General features: G+C 40.2%; 2 protein-coding genes across 3 annotated transcripts; both read right to left on the bottom strand.

The window, feature by feature from the left end:
• Positions 1–432: 432 nt before the first annotated feature.
• Positions 433–14,801, bottom strand: LOC118946457 (uncharacterized). Of its 2 annotated transcripts, none has more exons than XM_036970882.2 (4): positions 14,637–14,801; positions 13,449–13,507; positions 13,116–13,265; positions 433–13,002 (listed from the first exon to the last, which is right to left on the bottom strand). In XM_036970882.2, exons 3-4 carry the CDS (start codon positions 13,215–13,217, stop codon positions 4,369–4,371), a joined length of 8,736 nt encoding a protein of 2,911 aa, XP_036826777.2. In that variant the 5' UTR covers positions 13,218–13,265; positions 13,449–13,507; positions 14,637–14,801; the 3' UTR covers positions 433–4,368. The 2 variants fall into 2 exon arrangements, with proteins under 2 accessions (XP_036826777.2, XP_036826778.2); XM_036970883.2 differs by having other exon boundaries at positions 13,449–13,478.
• Positions 14,802–14,965: 164 nt separating this feature from the next.
• On the bottom strand, positions 14,966–18,966 carry LOC118946456 (uncharacterized). The gene is made up of 2 exons (XM_036970881.2): positions 18,599–18,966; positions 14,966–17,751 (listed from the first exon to the last, which is right to left on the bottom strand). The coding sequence occupies exon 2, from the start codon at positions 17,666–17,668 to the stop codon at positions 16,568–16,570; it is 1,101 nt and encodes a 366-aa protein (XP_036826776.1). The 5' UTR covers positions 17,669–17,751; positions 18,599–18,966; the 3' UTR covers positions 14,966–16,567.
• Between the last annotated feature and the right edge of the window lie 812 nt (positions 18,967–19,778).

The following is a 19,778-nucleotide window of genomic DNA, read 5'->3' as shown; positions in this document are numbered from 1 at the left end:
TGGATCATTTCGGGGATCTTTTATTTCAGCTCATGAAACCAAAAATAAATAAACCACTTGCACATTTCCAATTCATAGCATCAACTTCATCACTTGACCATGAAGTTATTTAAATCTGCTTATAAACGTTAATGGTTTTCTACATCGCACTGGTAGTACAACGTAGCATGTCATCACGTGACTCCCAAGTTTAATTTGACATGGTTTATTATATAAATATTTGCCCATAAAAAGGAGTTTCCACTGCAACTGTGGAATATATATATATTTTTTTTAAGATCCCACCATGTTGAAAGAACAAATTGTCTGTGGCGACACGTCGCGTTTCAATCCCCCGTCTTCATTTTTTATACGGCATGGCTTTACTTGCATAAAAACTGTGGATGGAAACGCAGTTACTGTGGAGAAACTTCAGCGGAAACAACACAAAAGTCAAAGTCAAGATACTTTTATTGTAAACTTTTGCATTGATAATGAGACATCTAAAGAATGAAAATTATCAGCACAGAATCAATATAACAAATCCTTTCCATCAAATCTTTGTGTTGACAATAGCTTTGCTGTACAGTGCTTAAAGATGCAATGAGTAATGTTTACTGAATGTCCAGTGACATCTTTGACATTTGAAAAGGACTAATTACAATAGTGTCACAAACCACACTTCACATTTCCAGAAAACAAAGATGGTAATTAATCACCATTTACCAAACAATTGACTGTTTGGAAAGCAGATCTAACCGTTACCCCAAAAGGACACAACATAGGGTGTTTTCACATTTGTTTCCTTTCAGGCGATATTTGTGAACTCTGTGCAGTTCGCTTAATTTATTGTACATTGTTAACACTCCAGAGAAACTCAATCCCCTCAAAAGAGCCCCCGAAGCGAACCGAACAGAGATCATCTCGAGAGGTGGTCTGAGTTGGGTTCGCTTGAATTCTGTGGTCCGTTTCCCATTTTTAGGACAATGTAAACACAAAAGTCCCCAGGTTCGCTTGTAACTATTCCCACACAACACACTAGACTACAGCAACACCGTTTCCCCTGCCATAAACCCTTACATTGGTGCCACGAGAGATGATGGAAGAAAACAAATGTGAGGTGTTTTTGGATATTGACTAGCAATTGTCAAGGATGCACAGAAATTGCAAAATGTGTGGAGTTTTTAGTTCAGATTATTGGTTTGCAATATGTGCTCTATATGCTAAGAGAGTTTTATAAGCTGTTTATTGATCGTGAGGTTTAAATAGTGTGAGAAGACAACATATTTGGTGAGAATCACAACCTATAAAATCTATTCTAGCTCTTAAAGGGGCCTACATTGGGTGTAAAATGTTCAATTACAGCATTATTTAATCTGCAGTTACTCAATTGCTATTTGTTCTGTTACCAATAATATTTACAAGTTAATCGTATCTTCTGATTACAGTTATGTCTCATATTTGAACTAAAAGCCATCTATTAGCTTCCAAACTGTAAGTATGTATATCTAGCTGTCCCATAACACATTGTGATTGAATGGCTTGTCCTGCATTGAGTGAATGTTGGAAAAAGATGTTGGTTATTTTCAAAACATAGCAATGTGAATGCAAAAAAAGAGGACTCAGTCCACAAAATAGGTGAATAAGTGAAAATACCAGTTCACACTGGTAAAAGAGTTGAGTCCTCATGCAAAGGCAAGGGCAGTGTAACTACAAAGATAACAACATTTTGTTACCCTCCAGTTGACTTTAAAGAGGACTGATATCGGTTATTTTAAAAGAGGACTATATGTGAATACACCCTTAGAGTGTGTTACAACATCTACAATGTTAAACATAAAAAAAACATGTACAGTGCATTCTGAAAGTATTCAGACCCCTTGACATTTGAGACGTTACAGCCTTATTCTAAAAGGAATTGTTTTTTCCCCCTCATCAATCTACACAATACCCGATAATGACAAAGCAAAAACAGGTTTAGAAATGTTTGCAAATGTATAAAAAAAAGGAATATACCTTATTTACATAAATATTCAAATCCTTTGCTATGAGCCTTGAAATTTAGCTGTTTTCATTGACCATCCTTGAGATGTTTCCACAACTTGATTGGAGTCCACTTGTGGTAAATGCAATTGATTGGATATGATGTGCACACACCTGTTTATATAAGGTCCCACAGATGACCGTGCATGTCAGAACAAAAACCAAGCCATGAGGTTGAAGGAATTGTCCGTAGAGCTCCGAGACAGGATTATGTCAAGGCACAAATCTGGGGAAGGGTATCAAAACAAAATTCTCCAGCACTCCCGAAGAAGTTTGGAACCACCAAGACTCTTCCTAGAGCTGGCCACCCGGCCAAATTGAGCAATCGGGGGAGAAGGGCCTTGGTCAGGGAGGTGACCAAGAACCCGATGATCACTGACAGAGCTCTAGAGTTCCTCTGTGGAAATGGGAGAATCTTCCAGAAGGATAACCATCTCTGCAGCACTCAACCAATCAGGCATTTATGGGTGTGGCCAGACAGAAGCCACTCTACAGTGAAAGGCACATGACAGCACGCATGGAGTTTGCCAAAAGGCACCTAAAGAATCTCAGACCATGAGAAACAAGATTCTCTGGTCTGATGAAACCGAGATTGAACTATTTGGCCTGAATGCCAAGCGTCACGTCTGGTGGAAACCTGGCACGATCCCTACGGTGAAGCATGGTGGTGGCAGCAACATGCTGTGGGGATGTTTTTTTAGCAGCAGGGACTGGGAGACTAGTCAGGATCGAGGGAAAGATGAACGGAGTAAAGTACAGAGATCCTTGATGAAAACCTGCTCCAGAGCTCTCAGGACCTCAGACTTTGGCGAAGGTTCACCTTCCAACAGGAAAACAATCCTAAGCACACAGCCAAGACAATGCAGGAGCGGCTTTGGGACAAGTCTCAATGTACTTCAGAGGCCCAACCAGAGCCCGGACTTGAACCCTATCGGACTTCTCTGGAGAGACCTGAAAATAGCTGTGCAGCGACGCTCCCCATCCAACTTGACAGAGCTTGAGTGGATCTCTAGAGAAGAATGGGAGAAACTCCCCAAATACAGGTGTGCCAAGCTTGTAGCGTGATACCCAAGAAGACTCAAGGCTGTAATTGCTGCGAAAGGTGCTTCAACAAAACACTGAAAAGGGTCTGAATACTTATGTAAATGTAACATCATTTATTCATTTTTTGGGCTCAAATTTCTAAAAACCTGCTTTTGCTTTGTCATGATGGTGTTTTGTGTGTATATTGTTTGAGGGGGAAAAAATAGAATCAATTTTAGAATAAGGCTGTAATGAAACAAAATGTGGAAAAAGTCAAGGGGTCTGAAAGGGGTACTTTTCAAATGCTCTTCCAAAAAGAGAACAAATAAAACAGGACAGATTGGAGTAACAGTTTAAAAGTACGACAAGTTCGTAATCTATTCAAAAGGCACATTTTTGTAGTACTGTACAATTTGGGGGTGGGGGGGAGAAAAACGTATTCCCTGGATATATTCAAATAATATAAATAATACATTTTTTAAGGAAAAAAAGTTCATGTCAACGTTAAACAAATAATCCACTGAAGGAATGAAACACCTCTCAAATTGGTGATAGTCTGTTCTATGATTATTTTCACCATGGCATGATTTAACTTCTGGTCCGAAATTGTGTTGTGCCGCGTCATCACGATAAAGTTTTTGTCTTTGGAGACAGGCAATAACAAACTAGCATATTTCATAATTCTTTTAAAACAATTACCTGCACTCCAGATTGCCAAATCAGACAATAGATGACATTGACATACTAGTCTAGAACACATCCAACAGTCTATATTGTCATGACAAAGTATATATTTCATTCAAACTCAAAGTGCACCGTCAGATCAATGTCCTTTAGCTACCATCACGCAAAGCGACCTTCGCAGTGCAGGCAGGGTCATTGCATTGCCATAGCAACCCCACTCACTATTTTGAGCAAGTTGAGCAGGTTGAACATGGTGAGATTGTAACTCCTAAAATTAATAGTGTGTTTCAGGGATTTTACAGCTGACTAGCTACTTCACATGCTGATATTGATTTTGATATTATCGTGTGTAGCTATGTTTTGTAGCTAGCCAGAAATCCTGTCCAGAGAGAGCGCCAACAGATTCCTACAACAATTATCATATGTTGCTTCCTGCCTTATAACGACAAAATGCAAAAGGCGTTATTTAACAATGTAAATCATAGTAATTAGGGGTTTTGTGTGGATTATTCCTTTAACCATTGCTATAGCTATTAAGACAACTATGGTTAACTCAGAAACAGATATCGTACTTTTCAGACCAATATCATCAAAAGCAATTATATACAATAGTGGAATTGTGAAAATATGTATTGACATTCACTTCACCCCCCTGGCATGATGTATGTAATGCTCATGTAGCTCTGAGACGTCACTAAATGTTACCCAACAATCCGCACACTCAAAGGCATCATACCCCCACTTTTTGCCCCTTGGTATCACAAATGTTGAGGCTCTAAAGAAAGCATCATGATCACCCTTAGACTTGTCTCGTATTTGGGCTGGTACATTCTGAGGACCTTTATCCAGGGGACAGGGTGAGGGTGGTTCATCTGTCGGCATGTGTGTGGTGTCTGTTTGGGGCTTTGGTGCACATTGAGTCGGTTCATCAGTAAGAACACATGAGGAGGGATATGAGGGCTGAGGTAAATCGGAGTTGCTTGCCTCACAACAATCATTGCTAGGGATGATTTGCCCTTCATGTTCAAGGGACACAGTGTTACAGGGTGTGTCGTAGACTGAGGATAAGCTAATGTTTAGAAGCTCTTGAGGCTCTTCTTCTGTGTCTGAAATAATGACTGATGGCTGTGAGGATATTTTAGGGACGACATAAAGACGATCAGGGTTAGGATACCTATACATGTTCCTTTTCTTTGACGGAGGAATTGGTATTGTCTGAGGGGATAGCAGCGTGACTCTCTGTCTTGGCTTGTTTGAAAGCTTGGAGGTAAGGAATGCAGAAACATAATTAGCTGAACTGCTGCTATATGCTTTTTTCCCCCCAATTAGATGGCAAACCTGATGGGCTTGGAGCAAGTCTGTGGTTGTAAATCTGGCATTACATTTTCCACAGCGATATGGAAATAGAAGTGGTTCCAATGGCCCTTTAGGGAGAGGGATAACAGGGCGGGCTTCGTGAGCCTTCAAGTGATTCTGTAAGGCTTGGTTACTAGGAAATGGGAGCATGCAAGGGAGACAGTAGTGCGAGCTAGCACCTCTGTGTAAAAGACGATGTTTCTCCAAGTTTCTGAAACCGGTGAACTCCTTTCCACACGTGTCACATTTCAGGCTTTCACGCGGCTGGTGATTTTCACACAGATGGGTTTTTAAGTCTTCTTCAATGACATAGGTTTTGGGACATAATGGACAAGCATATGGTCTCTGTGCTGCATGTTCCTGCATGTGCTCCCTATAGGAGCCAAAGAAGCGAAACTCTAAATTGCACTGATTGCATGAGAAGCTACAGCGTTTTTCTCTGTGTAGTCCCTGATGCAACCAGAGCTTGTTCCACTGGTTAAAGGATTTTCCACATTGTCCACATGAATACCTGTCACAAGGGGCATGGGTCTGTAAACAAGAGCGAACACCTGCAGGCTGTTGAACCACACGTACGGAATTACATCTCATTACAGAAGGGGAAGATAGAGCAGGACTTGCACACATGGAGTTTGAGGGAGAAGGATGGGGTCTGGGGTCTGGGGTCTGGCAAGCAGATTTGGGGTTTTGTGGGAGCACATCAGAGGAATACTCCTCCATAGTTTCCGGAGGTGGCAGAGGCTCAGGCTCCTTACATTGGGGATGCTGGTCATCCAAAGATAACATTTCCTGACTATCATTGTACAGAGAATCAATTTCAGGCTCAGGCGTCTGATTCTGCAGAGATTGGGGTTCATACCAGACCTGTGACAAGGACGAAATGCATGCCCTCTCCTCTCCACTTGATTTGCAACAAACTTTACAATGAACACATAATTCAGTGACCTGGTCATACCGTTGTCCACAGACCTCACAAAGGTTTGGCCTGTTATTAGTGTGCGTTTGTAGATGAAGAATGTACTGACACCAGTGACGATTAAGTTGTTTGCAAATCTGACATTTAAAGTACATCGGGGTATTAATCTGCCCATCAGTCCTTTGCTCCACCAGGAACCCCTCAATGTCAACCTTGTTTCCATCTCCTTCATATCTAGCCTCAAAACACACTTTGGAAACTTGATGTGTGCGCAAGGATGAGAAGACGCTAAAGGCCTGTCCACATTGGTTACAGAAGAAAGGCATCTCTCCTGAGTGCATATGAGAGTGGGTTTTAAGCTCCCTAAGCAGAGCAAAGCCTTTTCCACACACAGAGCAGGCATACGGTTTAACAGGCCAGTGTGTTTTTTCATGTGCATTGAAACTTAAGAACTTGCTAAACATCTTGCCACAGACTTTGCAGGTGAAACGACTCACTCCACTGTGTGTTTGCAGGTGCATCTTCAATGTGGCCTTGCTGAAAAAATATTTGAAACAAGTGGAGCATCTAAGGGTTTTCCTGCCATTAAGAGAGACTGGGGAATCTATATAATCAGTGCAAGATTGGATCTGAATTTCTCTGGCTCTTCTCGTTTTATTAATCAAGCTGAACCTCTTGGTGCCCTTCATGTGGATCTTTAAATGATCAATCAAGTCATCTTTGTTTGGAGACTGAGTGACGCAACATGGGCATTGCATGAGTCCATGTTGTTTGTGGATGTTTGAGTGCGAGTTGAGCTTGGAGAGCTGAGCAAAGCTCTTGCCACACTTCTGGCACCTGTAAGGCTTCTCACCTGTGTGAATGCGCTTGTGAATTGTGTATGCTGATATGTGACGAAATGAGCGACCACAGAAGTGGCATGACATTGGTTTCCTCGTCTTAAAATTTTGTTGAAGTACACTTGAATGCTGTAATTTAGCACGAGCTGTTAGGAGTTGATCTCCACAGTTGATCTCCCTAACATTAACTACATTGTAATCATTTGTTACTGCTTTCACTTCTTGTGCTCTACATTCTTCTTGTTCAACACTTTCCAATGTGTAATTTTCCATTAACGAATTACAGAGGCTAGTGTTGAGTCCAGTCTTGTCAATGGTAGACTGAATCAAAACGTCAAGCCTATCCCCGGAGTTCACTTTGGAGAGTGGTCGTTTGGATTTCACTTTTGTAGCCCATCCAGTTTTATTTCTCCTGCGTCTCTTCTTAACGCCAGTCACTTTATGAGGTAATTTTGTGAGATGGGGTGTTAATTGGGTAGATTCAATTGGCTGGATTCCTTGTATCGGCCCTGCATCAACAGAGAACATTGTTTCTGAAGATATTTCAAATTCTTGCCCTGAAATACTGGGGGAAATAGTCACAGTTTGTGAGGAGAAAATGTTGCTGGATACATCAACGATCTCCCATATGTCATCTTGCTCTTGTTTAAGAGCAATGTTTTCAATCTTCATTGCCTTGGATGCTTTAGTGTGCCTTATTAAGGTTGACGACGCTGGGTTCAAATTGTGCTTTTTCCCTCCCTTAGAAGTTCCCTTTGATTTACAGCTCTGTGTCTTATTCACAGAAAGTTCCCCGCTAGTGTTTGACTTCTGCTCTCCACATGACAGCCGTTTTGCCATTCTCAAAGTTCTTTTCTTGAATGGCCGACCTTGTTTATTTTTCAGTGCTGTTATGGTGGTCTGAAAATCTTGCCCCACCATCTCTTTTACAACTGATGTGGCCACTGTCGGTTCTTCCGTAATTGTCTTGGATTTTTTCTTACCCTTGTTCTTCATTCTCTGATTCTCCAGTAAGGACGAGTCCACTAATACAGAGCTATCACTAAGATCATCTTTAGGATTTAGGACTTTTATATCTGCATTAACAAAATCAGTACTTCTGGTGTCAACTTTTCGCTTTCTTTGTATTTCTGATATATTGCTGACACACAGAGATGTTTTTTCTGGGGACATATTACTGCATTGCTGTTCACTGGGAACGTTGGTGGTAGATGACATTTTTTGCAATCTCTTGGAAAAACAACCACCTTTTTTACGTTTTGGAATCACAGTACTGATTGTGTCTATTGCAATAGACATAGAGCCCCCTGCTTCATCTATAGGGACTTGTAAAATTAATTTGTCATCTGTTAATGCGTTGCCATCCTTCACCTGAGATTGGCTGTGTTTACTTTGTGGATTCACATCGTCTATTTTGAGAATTTTGCCTTTCTTCCCTTTGCCGTCTTCTTTCCCCCTATTTTCTGGGCTTTTTTCTTCCTCAATGAGTTCCTCTTTTACAAATGCTGATAATAATTTGAGAGACATGTTGTCATCTGTGATATGGGTAGGGTTATTGGTGAGATCTGATGCAACCGATAGAATTACTTGATCTTGCATCGACTCAGTTGTGATATGTGAATTAGATGTGTAGGGCAGTCTGGAATTTCTTCGATTGGATTTTGGACAGCTTGATCCAGTAATTTTTTTTCTCACTTTGGAGATTTTATAAGTATCAAGAATATTCTGAACCTGGTCCACATGTGTGAAATTGGTAGCCATTTCAGAGTATCCATATTCCATTCCAAGAGAAAGTTTTGAACTTGGTGGGGTTGGAGTTATCTTCATTTTCTTGCATGCCTTTGAAATATACTTTTTTTGTGTGGGTGTGACACATCCACTGTTAGATTCTGACTTGATCTCTGATGCCAGCGAAGAAACTTGGTTGGGATGTTTATCTGAGGTAAGAGTTGCTGATTGTTCTGATATGAAAACATTGCTGTCCTCTTCTTTCAGATTCTTTTTTGACCCCATACGTGGTTTGCGCTCTGTTTCCATATGTTTTTCCATCACTGATGTCACTGTTTCTTTTTTATGTTTAACTACATTGTTATTGCTTTTCCCATCACACTTTCCTCCTTGCTTTGCATGGATAAGGTTGGGAGGCATTTCAAGACATCCATCTTCTGCTCCAAGAGAAGGATTTGAAGTTAGCATAGCTGCTCTTTTAGCGTTTGCTGGGGGTGCTTTTAAAGGGAGGTCTCTTTTCCTGGATGATTTTGACTTATTTGTTGTTGCCATTTCAGGTATGATATGTTCCATTCCTGATTCTGTCTTTGTCTCTGATGCTAGCAAAGAAACATGCTGTTTTAGCTGGCTGTCTGAGATAGTGGATTCTACTTGATCTGGTTTGGAAACACTACAGTCCTCTTTTTTTAGCTTCTTTCTTGGCCCTTTACGCTGATGTGGTTTGTGGGCTGCTGTTTCCAAATGGTAATCTGTCATTGATATTTCATGCTTTACCACATCATTATTGTTCTTTCCATCACTCTTTCCTCCTTTCTCTGCTTGGTTAAAGTGGGGAGGCATTTCAAGATATCCATCTTCACCTCCAATAGAAGGATCGGAAGTTAGTACAGCTGCTTTCTTATCAGTTTTAGAGAGTTTCCCTTTAAAGCATGCTTTAGACTTATTCTTTGTTGCCGTTTTGGGAACAGTATGTTTCAAGCCTGATTTTGTCTTTCTTGATGACAGAAAATAAGATTGAGGTAATTTACTATGGTTATGCTGTTCCAACAGGTTATCCAAGGCAGGAAAGGTTGTTGGTTCTAATGGAGCCACATTATCAGTCTCTTCTTTTAACTTTTTTTGTTGATCCTTAGGTTTGAGTGGTTTGTGGAGATCCTCAATCACTGCATCTATAAATGCTTCCACATGTCTCATTTCATCCATTTGTTGGATTTCAGGACTTCTATGTTTCTCTCCAGAGTAGTTTATATCCAGAGTTGACACCTGTGCTTTCTCAACTTTCTGTGAAGGTATTTTTCTTTCTTGACAAGTAGTGGAATTCTTCTTAACTCTTTTGGATGGCGCATGCACTGTGTCAGATGAAGGACCTGAAGTTGGCATAGATGCTTTCTTATGATTTTTCAATAGGCTTTTTGACGTATGTTTCTCTTTCATGCATATTTTCGACTTTTTGGGTAGGGCATTCTTGATTCTGCCCGATTCTGTCTTTATTTCTAATGTCAGCAAAGGCGATTGAGATAATGTACTATGGTTATGTTGTTCAAACAGGTTATCCGAGGAAGGAAAGGTTGAGTATGCTGATGCAGAAATATCACTGACCTCTTTTTTGTGTAGATCCTCGGTCACTGACTCCATCACTGCTTCCATTTGTCTTGTATGATCCACTTCTGGCACATCAGGACGCATATGTTCCATTCCAAGTGAAGAATCCAGAGTTGATGCAGAAACATTGCTGGCTTCTTCTTTATTTTTGTTTCTTTGATCCACATGTTCCAGTGGTTGGTGAACATCTTTAATTACTGACTCTATCACTGCTTCCACTTGTCTCATTTGATCCACTTCTGGCTCATCGGGACGCATATGTTCCACTACAAGGGAAGGATCCAGAGTTGGCACCTGTGCTTTCTCAACTTTCAGTAAAGGTTTGTTTCTTGCCTTACACATCTTTGGAATATTCTTTGTAACCGTTCTCGGTGTCGGGTATACAGTGTCAGATTCTGTCTCAATCTTTGATGGCAGTAAAGGCGTTTCCTGAGATGCACTGTGATTTTGCACCTGCAACTGGCAATCTGAAACAGGAAGGGCAGTTTGATCAGATAATAGGACAAGTGCCTTTTCTGTACCTTTTTTATGTTGAACCCCACGTTTCCGTGATTTCTGGGAGTGTGGCACAGTAGGTGCTGAAGTCTTGGAATACACCTCATCCCTATTAGTCTGGGTATGTATATCTCCCTGAGGAAATCCATTTGTACACGGCAATTCTGATACACCACGAGTTCTAGGCACCCGTTTGCATTTACTTTTGGATCCAATGTCTTTCTTTGTTTCTTTGTCATTCCCTGTATAAGCAATCTCAGCAAGGGCCTTGGAATCTAGTGCAAATATTGGAGGATGTGGGACTGCAGTGGTCATGTTTTTGTAAAATGGTGTGTTTTTCTTCAGGGGTTTTCCACCTCTGTGACTTTCCTGTTGAGGGGAAATATCTGCACTACATAGAGGAATGACAGACAACGGTGAGATAAGAGTTGTGTCCTCCAATTTGAGAATGGGTTCAATAAGATAGGATGAAACTGGTAACACTGGTTGGGTGGGCGTGTGTGTGAGGATTTGCATCTTTTGAACAGTTTTTGGGGTTGTTTTACACGTTCTGCTGGATTTTCTTGAGGTGCTTGTAGGTGAATTTGATGCCACGGTTCTTGTATCCGTCTTCTTTACTTTTGACTTGGGGGGGTGATAGGCAGGGACCTGCTGGAATTTTGGAACACACTCTTCAATCATGCCACAGTTCTCCGTATCATTAGATCCACCTTCCTGTGCTATCGCTAGCAGTTTAGCCATTTTAAACAATGTCTTTTTCTTGAATGGTCGACCAGCTTTCCGCTTCAATTTCAGCACATCCTCAATACTCTTCAGTCCTGAGAGAGCTTGAGTTCTCGGAGTCATTTCCCCCTGGTTTCCTACAGCTGATGTGTTAGCAGTGACATTATATTTGATTTCCCTCCTTATGTCACTTGGTGCCTCCTGGTCTTTTTGAGTGATAGACAAGTCAAAGCATCTAGACATCACACCAGGACTTTTACCACTCCCTTCTATAAAGTTTTTGGAGGGTTCTCTTTTTCGGGGTTCCTTCAAATTGTTCTCGACATCCAAGACACCAGTGTCTGAAAAGAATTTGGGCTCTGTTTTTATGTCAGATGATTGTAGTGGAGTTGCATCTTGAGAGAGTCCCAAATTACAATTTTCTTGGGGTGTAGCGCTGCTACTCTGTGACTGAGTGGTCAAGAGGCTGCTCGGAGTCATTCTGTTTCTTTTGAACGCCTGAGTCCTTCTATTTCCTGCTTTGGACGTTATTGCTGTATTTTTTCCAGGTATCTTTTGTACTTTCAATGCATCCTCTGTGTTATCATCAAACGAGCAGACAGTTTCCGACAGCACCAATGTGTTTTGTGCCAGAGCTTGTACTATAGGAGAATCTTTCCCCTCTGCGGCAGTGGTCAATTTCAGCGCCGGGACTTCTTCTTCTGCTTTTTGTGTGGTCTTTGAAGTTCTCTGTCCTCTGGGCGGTTGGATAAATTCCATAGAAATGCTTTGTCCAGTTACTTGAGATTTAGATATGTCATCTGAATGTGAAATAGTAAGGTGGTTTGAAGAATCAGATGTTGAATTGCTTCCAAAGCTTGTGGCACTTGAGGTAGTTGGGGGAAATTCTAACATTTCATCCCATTTCTTCTCATCCGTTTGTTTGCATGAGGGTGTTAGATTATCCTTATTGCGAGTCACCCTGGATATTTCTGTAGCATCTGAATCCCATTTCTGGGCAATTGCTGAAAGTTTAGCCATTTTCACTAGAGTTTTCTTATATGGCTGACCAACTTTTCGCTTTTGTTGCTTTTCCATCACAGGCAAAAGTGATATTTTCTCTTTTCCTTTTTTGGTTTCCAAAAGTGTTAACATTTGATGGGATACATCAGCATAGGCTTTCACATCCACTACCGCTCTTGAATATTGTCCGGGGTCACTTAGAGAAGAGTCTGATAAAGAAGATTGCTGTAACTCAAGGTCTATGGGTGACTGTGTGACAGTTCCCTTTATATTTTTTGACAGATTGCTTGAAAAGGGGGAGAAAGAAACTATAGTACCGATCCCCACTGCAGCAGAATCTCTATTGGTCTTCTTTTTTACATCAAATCCAGAAGCCAAAATACAACTTTCCTGAACATTGGTTAGGCCCACAGGGCATAATCTTTCTAAGAAAGGGGAACACTTATCTTGGATGACTTCTGTTGCCCCTCGTTGAAGATCTTGAGCCATGATCTTTGAATGACTGTGGATGTCCGAAAAAGGACTAGAGTCATCTTCATTCTTCACCTTAAATTCGACCATATTCTTCTTATATGTTTTGTCAGTCAGGACCTCTTCTCCCCCTTCTGCTCCCTTTTGACAAAAAATGAGAATGGAGTACAAATAAGTGATTATTATTGAGGTTGGAATAAGGTCTATAAAACATTTACATTTTTGCTTTGTAATGTTGTTTAAGGATGTCCTACCTTGTGTTCAGTGATTTTCTGACATGAATAGCTTGGTATATTTCTAGTTTCATCTGTTGAGTAGTCTCCTGCTTCATCTATGCTGTCCCAACTCTTCTCCATGTTGTCAAAGGCTTCCAGGAGAACTTGGACAAGAAGTTCATCTGCAACCTTCATATGAGAAACAAACATAAAATACATTGTCCACTATGTTCCAAATAGAGCAATCTACACAACAACACTTATTTAAGTAGCACGTATGCCAAAAAAAAAAAAGTATGTTGGCAATGGCATCATTATGATTAAAATAGCCTTCTAGGATATATCATTTTGAAAAATATGAAATGTACTTACTGCAGATCATATCCAGACACCTTCAGTTATCTGGGAAAAGACAGGTTGGTTGGCTATGGCTAAAATATAAGAATTAATTATATGACATTTGTAAACACACTAACTTTTGTTGTTGAATTTGTGATACATCATTTGATATATTGTAATATTAGTACAGTATAATGTAGTCCAAAGGCCGGCAGAGTCGTTTCATCTTACCATCAAAAGGGAATATATGCAGCCGCTATACACTTGTTTCCCGTGGACCTGTTCGTGGATAAAACATTATCCATTCAGGTTGCAAAGCGGTCAATCTCCTCCTCAACTCAATTTAATGGCGAGAAGGGGGGGACAAAAAAATCTTTATGAAACACAATTTTCTACTACCATGCTACAATGCTAATACTAGTCCCGGATGCTAGCCATAATACTAGTATCACATTCAGATAATCAGGTTGCAGCAGTCTGTTTTTTCACTACTAATCTGATAGTTTCAAAACTGTATCGTGGACAGGGACTAGCATTAGCCACTGTAGCATGGTGGTGGAAAGAAAGTATGCAAAGAAAGTATGCATAATTTCCTAGTTTTTTTTATGCCACCTCGCTATTAAAACTAGTTAAGGCGAGAATGTTTCATGTTCGAACCTGTCCATGGAGGGGATACGTGTATAGCAGGCTGCATAGATTCCCATTGGACGGTAAGAAGGAACGACTCAATATCGCCATCAGCCGGCCTTTTGGGCTAGGCTAAGTATAATGAAGCAAACAGTGAGATTTACTATGAACCAAATCCACCCTGCACCATCCTAATTGGTACAGTCCATGAAACACATGCATGCTTGTGACCACAACAAATAGTCCATATTATTGTACACATTGATTTTGTGAGTGCACTGTTTTCAGATTAATATTGTGTAGCTAATTAATTTAGCCTGACGCATAGCCTAGTCGGTGGATTGGAGAACATAGCTAGCCGACAGGGTTTGTTTATTCAACTGGCTAGGTTGGGGGTGAAAAAGACTAAACTGCCATCACACCAGATGGTTTATCATTTTAATTTATGTAGTTTAAATTATACAAGCACGTGTCACTCGGCACAGAATCATAACCTCTCTAGCTACTAGTGTAACGTGTAGCCTAACTGTAGCTAACGCAGGGCTACCATCACCGTACATTCCCACTCCCCCCGTTTCATATGCATGCACGTACCATTAGCTAGAACGTGAACTCGTGAAGTCTCTGATCTGCACAATTACGAAATCGAGAAACCTTTAGGAAACAACTTCAAAGACGCCCATTTCGAAAGTAATTTCATTCGAATTTGTTTTCCTCTGAGAACCATCTGAGGACCGGAAGTTGGTGTCTAACCATGCGCGACATAAGCACCGAGTGGGTCCAATAAATGGAGTAAACGTTCCACCAAACTTTTTATTCCTGACCAGCCACGAAGATATGTTTCTATTAAATTTGACTTTTATTCACCACATTCTGCTTTTCAAACAATTAAGCTTCAGAATCCTATAAAAATAAAGCCGAAATAAATCATATTTTGGTTTTTATTGAGATTTTAAAAAAAACATCAACAAATAAAACAAATCTTGACATTTCACTTTATTACAGCAAACTTTCAAAATATTTTCTCTGGAACAAAACTCAAATTCACATTATCCTCAAATTAATGTTTGGTGGCTTCACATACCTATTTCTAATTACAGAGATAGATGCAGTATGTTTTACAATATGTATGTTTTTATCTGTATAGTTCAACTGCATTGTCAAAAACATTATTACAAGACAAGAACATTGAATTAATCGAAGCAACATAGAATAAGAGCCAGACCAAGTTGAAAACATGAAATTGTAAGAAACTTGTTACAGGAACGTGAAATCATACAAATTATAGATTTTGCTGTGTACCTCAATTACGATTTCTATATTACAGAAATTACAAAGTTGCAATGCAGTATGAACTGATATTGTCATGCACACAATTCATTAAAGAAATGAATAGCAGGCTAGAAGACATGTTTAACATACATGCAATCCTGAACAACATTTACATACATCTTTGCCCAGTCTGTGAAACCAAGCCATCCACTTCAGTTGAAAGCCAAGTAATAAAAAACAAGTAAAAGAGTTGACAGCTAACAGATAACAAAGTCTTAAAAATAACTATGAGTAGTGATGTTTAGTGAATTACAAGGATGATACTCACTAACAAAAAACCCTCACAGTAGACAATAACTATACATCTTCTGGGAGAAATCTTAGTGATGATTGGATTGGAAGTTCACAGTTACTGTCTTGACACCACAAGGTGAAGTATGCAATGACCCAAGTGAAAGAAAGTGCAACTATGTTTAATGGCGCCGCCCCCAAATGGCACCTTATTCCATTATTCTACTTTTGACAAGGGTCCGTAGGCTCTGGTCAAAGTAGTGCACTTGATAGGGAAGAGGGTACCATGACAGTGACACTAACAAAATCTGTATCGAAACAAAGATGGCTGGGAAGGAGAAGTTGTTACATTCAAAGCTTTGGCAATTAAGGGAAATAAAATTACAAGACATTAGCATTTAGAAAATTGCAGACCCTCAGGAGAGATAAGGCAACAATTAAAAGTATGTTATTCATTATTTATTAATTACAGCAAACAAAACACTGATTTAACCCATTTTAGCTTCTTATTTACCTATATGAGTAAATAGACAATTGATTCATACATTCCTAATCTTTCCCACATTGTAACATTTCGGATGGAGATGAAGAAACATCTCAGTTAAAGCTCAATGAGAATATCATGACCTAAAGGATGAGCATGGAATTAGAAACAGTATCCAAATGGGATAAATCTGCACAGACCAATACATTAACAACTGTCAATGAAATTGTCTTCACATCATTCGAGCTATGAAAAAAAAAAAAAAAAGATTCACATGGTTTCCACAAACCATCAACAATAATAGCAAGAGCAAATAGACACGTAGGTTAATTGAGAAAACTAAAGAGTTAGGTAAAAGCTATCCCATTAATAAAATTTTAAAAACATGTCCATTCATCCTACAAGATGCTACTGATATTTTGTGTTTCCCGGCAACAAGGTGTGTTGTCTTGTTCAGTCTGCTCCACCTAGGTTCCTTTTACTTTATAACCTTTTTGGTTGAGCCAGGCTTCCTGCCCCTCCTTTTAGAAACAACCCCCACCTTCTTTAGGGCTGCCGCCACCTTACCAGGTTTGCTAGCCTTGTGATGATCACTGTGTGGATTTATTTCCTCTTCAACTGGAGACAAGTCTTCATCCTCATTTTTCTCTGCATCTTCCTCCTCCTCTGAATCATAAGTTGTATAATCAACTTTCACAGTCTTTCTCCTGCCTCTTCGCCTCTGGGCTTGGATGGCAGCTTCATCTAACACATTTGCTTTACCATTGGTGCAGCGGTAAAGCTTTACTATTGGAGAAACAGTGCACCCCCGTTTGGCTGGGGGTGCACTATTGGAACTATCCTTCTCTGCTGCTCTCTTGGCATTGTTTGCTAGTACGGAGCCTAAGGGGCGGCCCCTCTTTCGCGGGGAACCATCTTTAACGGGTGGCTTGGAAACTTTAGAGGTTGGAGGTGGGTTATTCCGTAGGTGGGCACCTTTACCTATTATTGCCTTGCGTGGGCGGCCTCTTCCCCGTGGCTCGGCAGAGGTGGCTGGGGGATCCATGCAGGGATGGATGTGCGGCCTTCCGAGAGGCTTCGACACTCTTGATCCCTTAGGTTGGCTTTTCGGTTTCTTTCTCTTTTCTTCCTCCTCAGTTGATAGCGGGTTCTTCCTCGGCCTACCCCTTTTTTTTGGTTGTTTAACTTTTTGGGGCCGGCCATGCTTCAGAGGTGCAGTTGGCTCTGCTGAAACAGCATTAGGGTCAACCACTTTACGTGGCCTGCCTCGTGGCTGCTTGTCTAGTACCCTCAGTATCTTGGGTGTCTTAGAGCCTGATCCTTTGGCCCTTCCCTTTCCCCTCTTAGGTGGTATGGGGTTGCCATTAGACAATGCTTCACCTAACTCCTCATCACTACCAGTATCAGAGGCAATTATCTGTCCTTTTTCCGACACTGTTGCCCCTTCTTCCGACATTGTTGCCCCTTCTTCCGACATTGTTGCCCTTTCTTCAGACATTGTTGCCCCTTCTTCAGACATTGTTGCCCCTTCTTCAGACATTGTTGCCCCTTCTTCAGACATTGTTGCCCCTTCTTTCATCTGTTTTCTTGCAACCTGGCTCCTTTGTTATGTCCTTCCAGCTCACTTTCCTGGAGGGCTAGTGAACTACTTAGGGCTTCCCACTGTAAAACACACATCTCGAGAAAGTTACAAAACAAACAAATGTTGTTTGTGCACCCCCTCATTGCTTCATAAAACTGACCTACATGGGCACGAGAAAGTGTAGCTAACATGTATTGCAACATGCACAGCCTAAACACTGATTTTGTGTTTACTGATTTTTAATTTATGTATATGGTAAGGTGCACAATACTAACAAAATCTGATATGAACGTCTCCATGACATCCCTAATTAAGGTTACTGCATTCAAGCGATTCTGAAATCTAGCTAGCTAGTATCCTGAATCAGTGATTGTTTTGCTTAGTAGTAGTTATAACTTTACCAGCTGTTCGAAGAAACATAATATGAATATTTTAGGACAGGGTTTCCCACACTCGGTCCTGCCCACCCCTGGGTGCACATTTTGTTTTTACCTAAGCACTAAATAGCTGATTGAAATAATCAAAGTTTGATGATGAATTGGATATTTGAATCAAATAGGTAGTGCTTGCGAAAAAACGCGCACACAGGGGGAGGGAGGGGCCCAGGACCGAGTTTGGGAAACCCTGTTCGAGAAGTAACGTTAACTAGTTAACTAAATGGACTTGAAAATAAACTAGCTAATTGGCTCTACGTAGCATCGCCAGCTATTTCGCTAGGTAGCTACCTAACTAGTTATCTTGACAAAGCCAACTAACTAGCTAGCTAGTTAAATAAAGGTTAAATAAAACATATAAAATATAAAAGCTAACATGCAGTAGCACGAACGCTTGCGACAGCCATGGATAACAAGCTAGCTAGCTGACGCCGTTAGCTTGCTAGCGAAGCTAGTTTAATGAAAATACCACACTGCGCAGCATACGCCTCACCTTGGTAAAATCCTTGGTTAGATATCGTTTAATCTCATGAAAGTTGACAGATGGTTAATTTGTCCTTGTTGTTGTTTTTTTAGCTAGCTAGCGATGTACATTTCAAACGGAAGTTGTGGGGGCTGATTTGGAAACCCCTACTACTAAGGGCAAGTGGGACCACTTTTTTCAGTTCCGATCCTTGAAATCAAAAATCTGTTGTCTATGACCTCTTCCTTCACACTTGTGGTTAGTGCTACACCTAGGGAGTTCGCCATAGTCTTTGATGCTATTCCATCTGGAACTCTCATGTCGTTTAGAGTTGTAACCAAACCTCATTTTCTTGACCTACTCTCGATTAATCCAGTTGAGTCTCCAATGGGAAAAATGTGTTTCTCCTTACTTCCTCAGAACAACAGGTCTATCTATACGTGCTTTATTTCTAAGGGATATTGTATCCATTCCTTATGTAATATCTGTTGGGAAAAAGTCTGGTTATTATCACACAAATACCTGCTTGTTAACAAGGTCAATGAACAAGGTCAAAGAGGTCTCTTTCAGAATGATCCATAAGTATTACCCTGCAAATCATTACCTGAAGAAACTCAAAAAAGACATTAACTGTACTTTTTGTGTTGAGCATCCAGAAACAGTTTTGTATGTATTATGGCATTGTCTACATGCAAAGAAATTATGGAAAAATATTCATTGTTTTATAATTGTTCATATTCTTGATGACTTTTGTTTTTTTTATGGGAGAATGTGCTGCTCGGTTTCCTTAACTATAAAAAGGATACAGAAAAACAATGTAAATTCACTAGTGAAAAAACACTCTACTGTGTTTTCTATAAGGAATTCGAGCAGTACATTAAGACCATTCTACATTCTTCCAATAAGAAAGCTGTTCACCTCTTTTCAATTTTCGCCTAAAATTACATACCCAAATCTAACTACCTGTAGCTCAGGGTCTGAAGCAAGGATATATATATATTCTTGGTACCATTTGAAAGGAAACACTTTGATGTTTGTGGAAATATGAAAGGAGTGTAGGAGAATATAACACATTATATATGGTAAAAGATAATACAAAGGGAAAAATCAACCGTTTTTAAAATATTTTTTTGTACCATCATCTTTGAAATGCAAGCGAAAAGCCATTATGTACAGTTGTGGCCAAAAGTTTTGAGAATGACACAAATAT

Source organism: Oncorhynchus mykiss, chromosome 30 (genome assembly GCF_057628025.1).
Source record: "Oncorhynchus mykiss isolate SJ-2025 chromosome 30, ASM5762802v1, whole genome shotgun sequence".
NCBI classification, from domain to species: Eukaryota; Metazoa; Chordata; class Actinopteri; order Salmoniformes; family Salmonidae; genus Oncorhynchus; species Oncorhynchus mykiss.
Note: the sequence above shows the minus strand (reverse complement) of the source record. Positions and strands in the feature narration are given on the sequence as shown.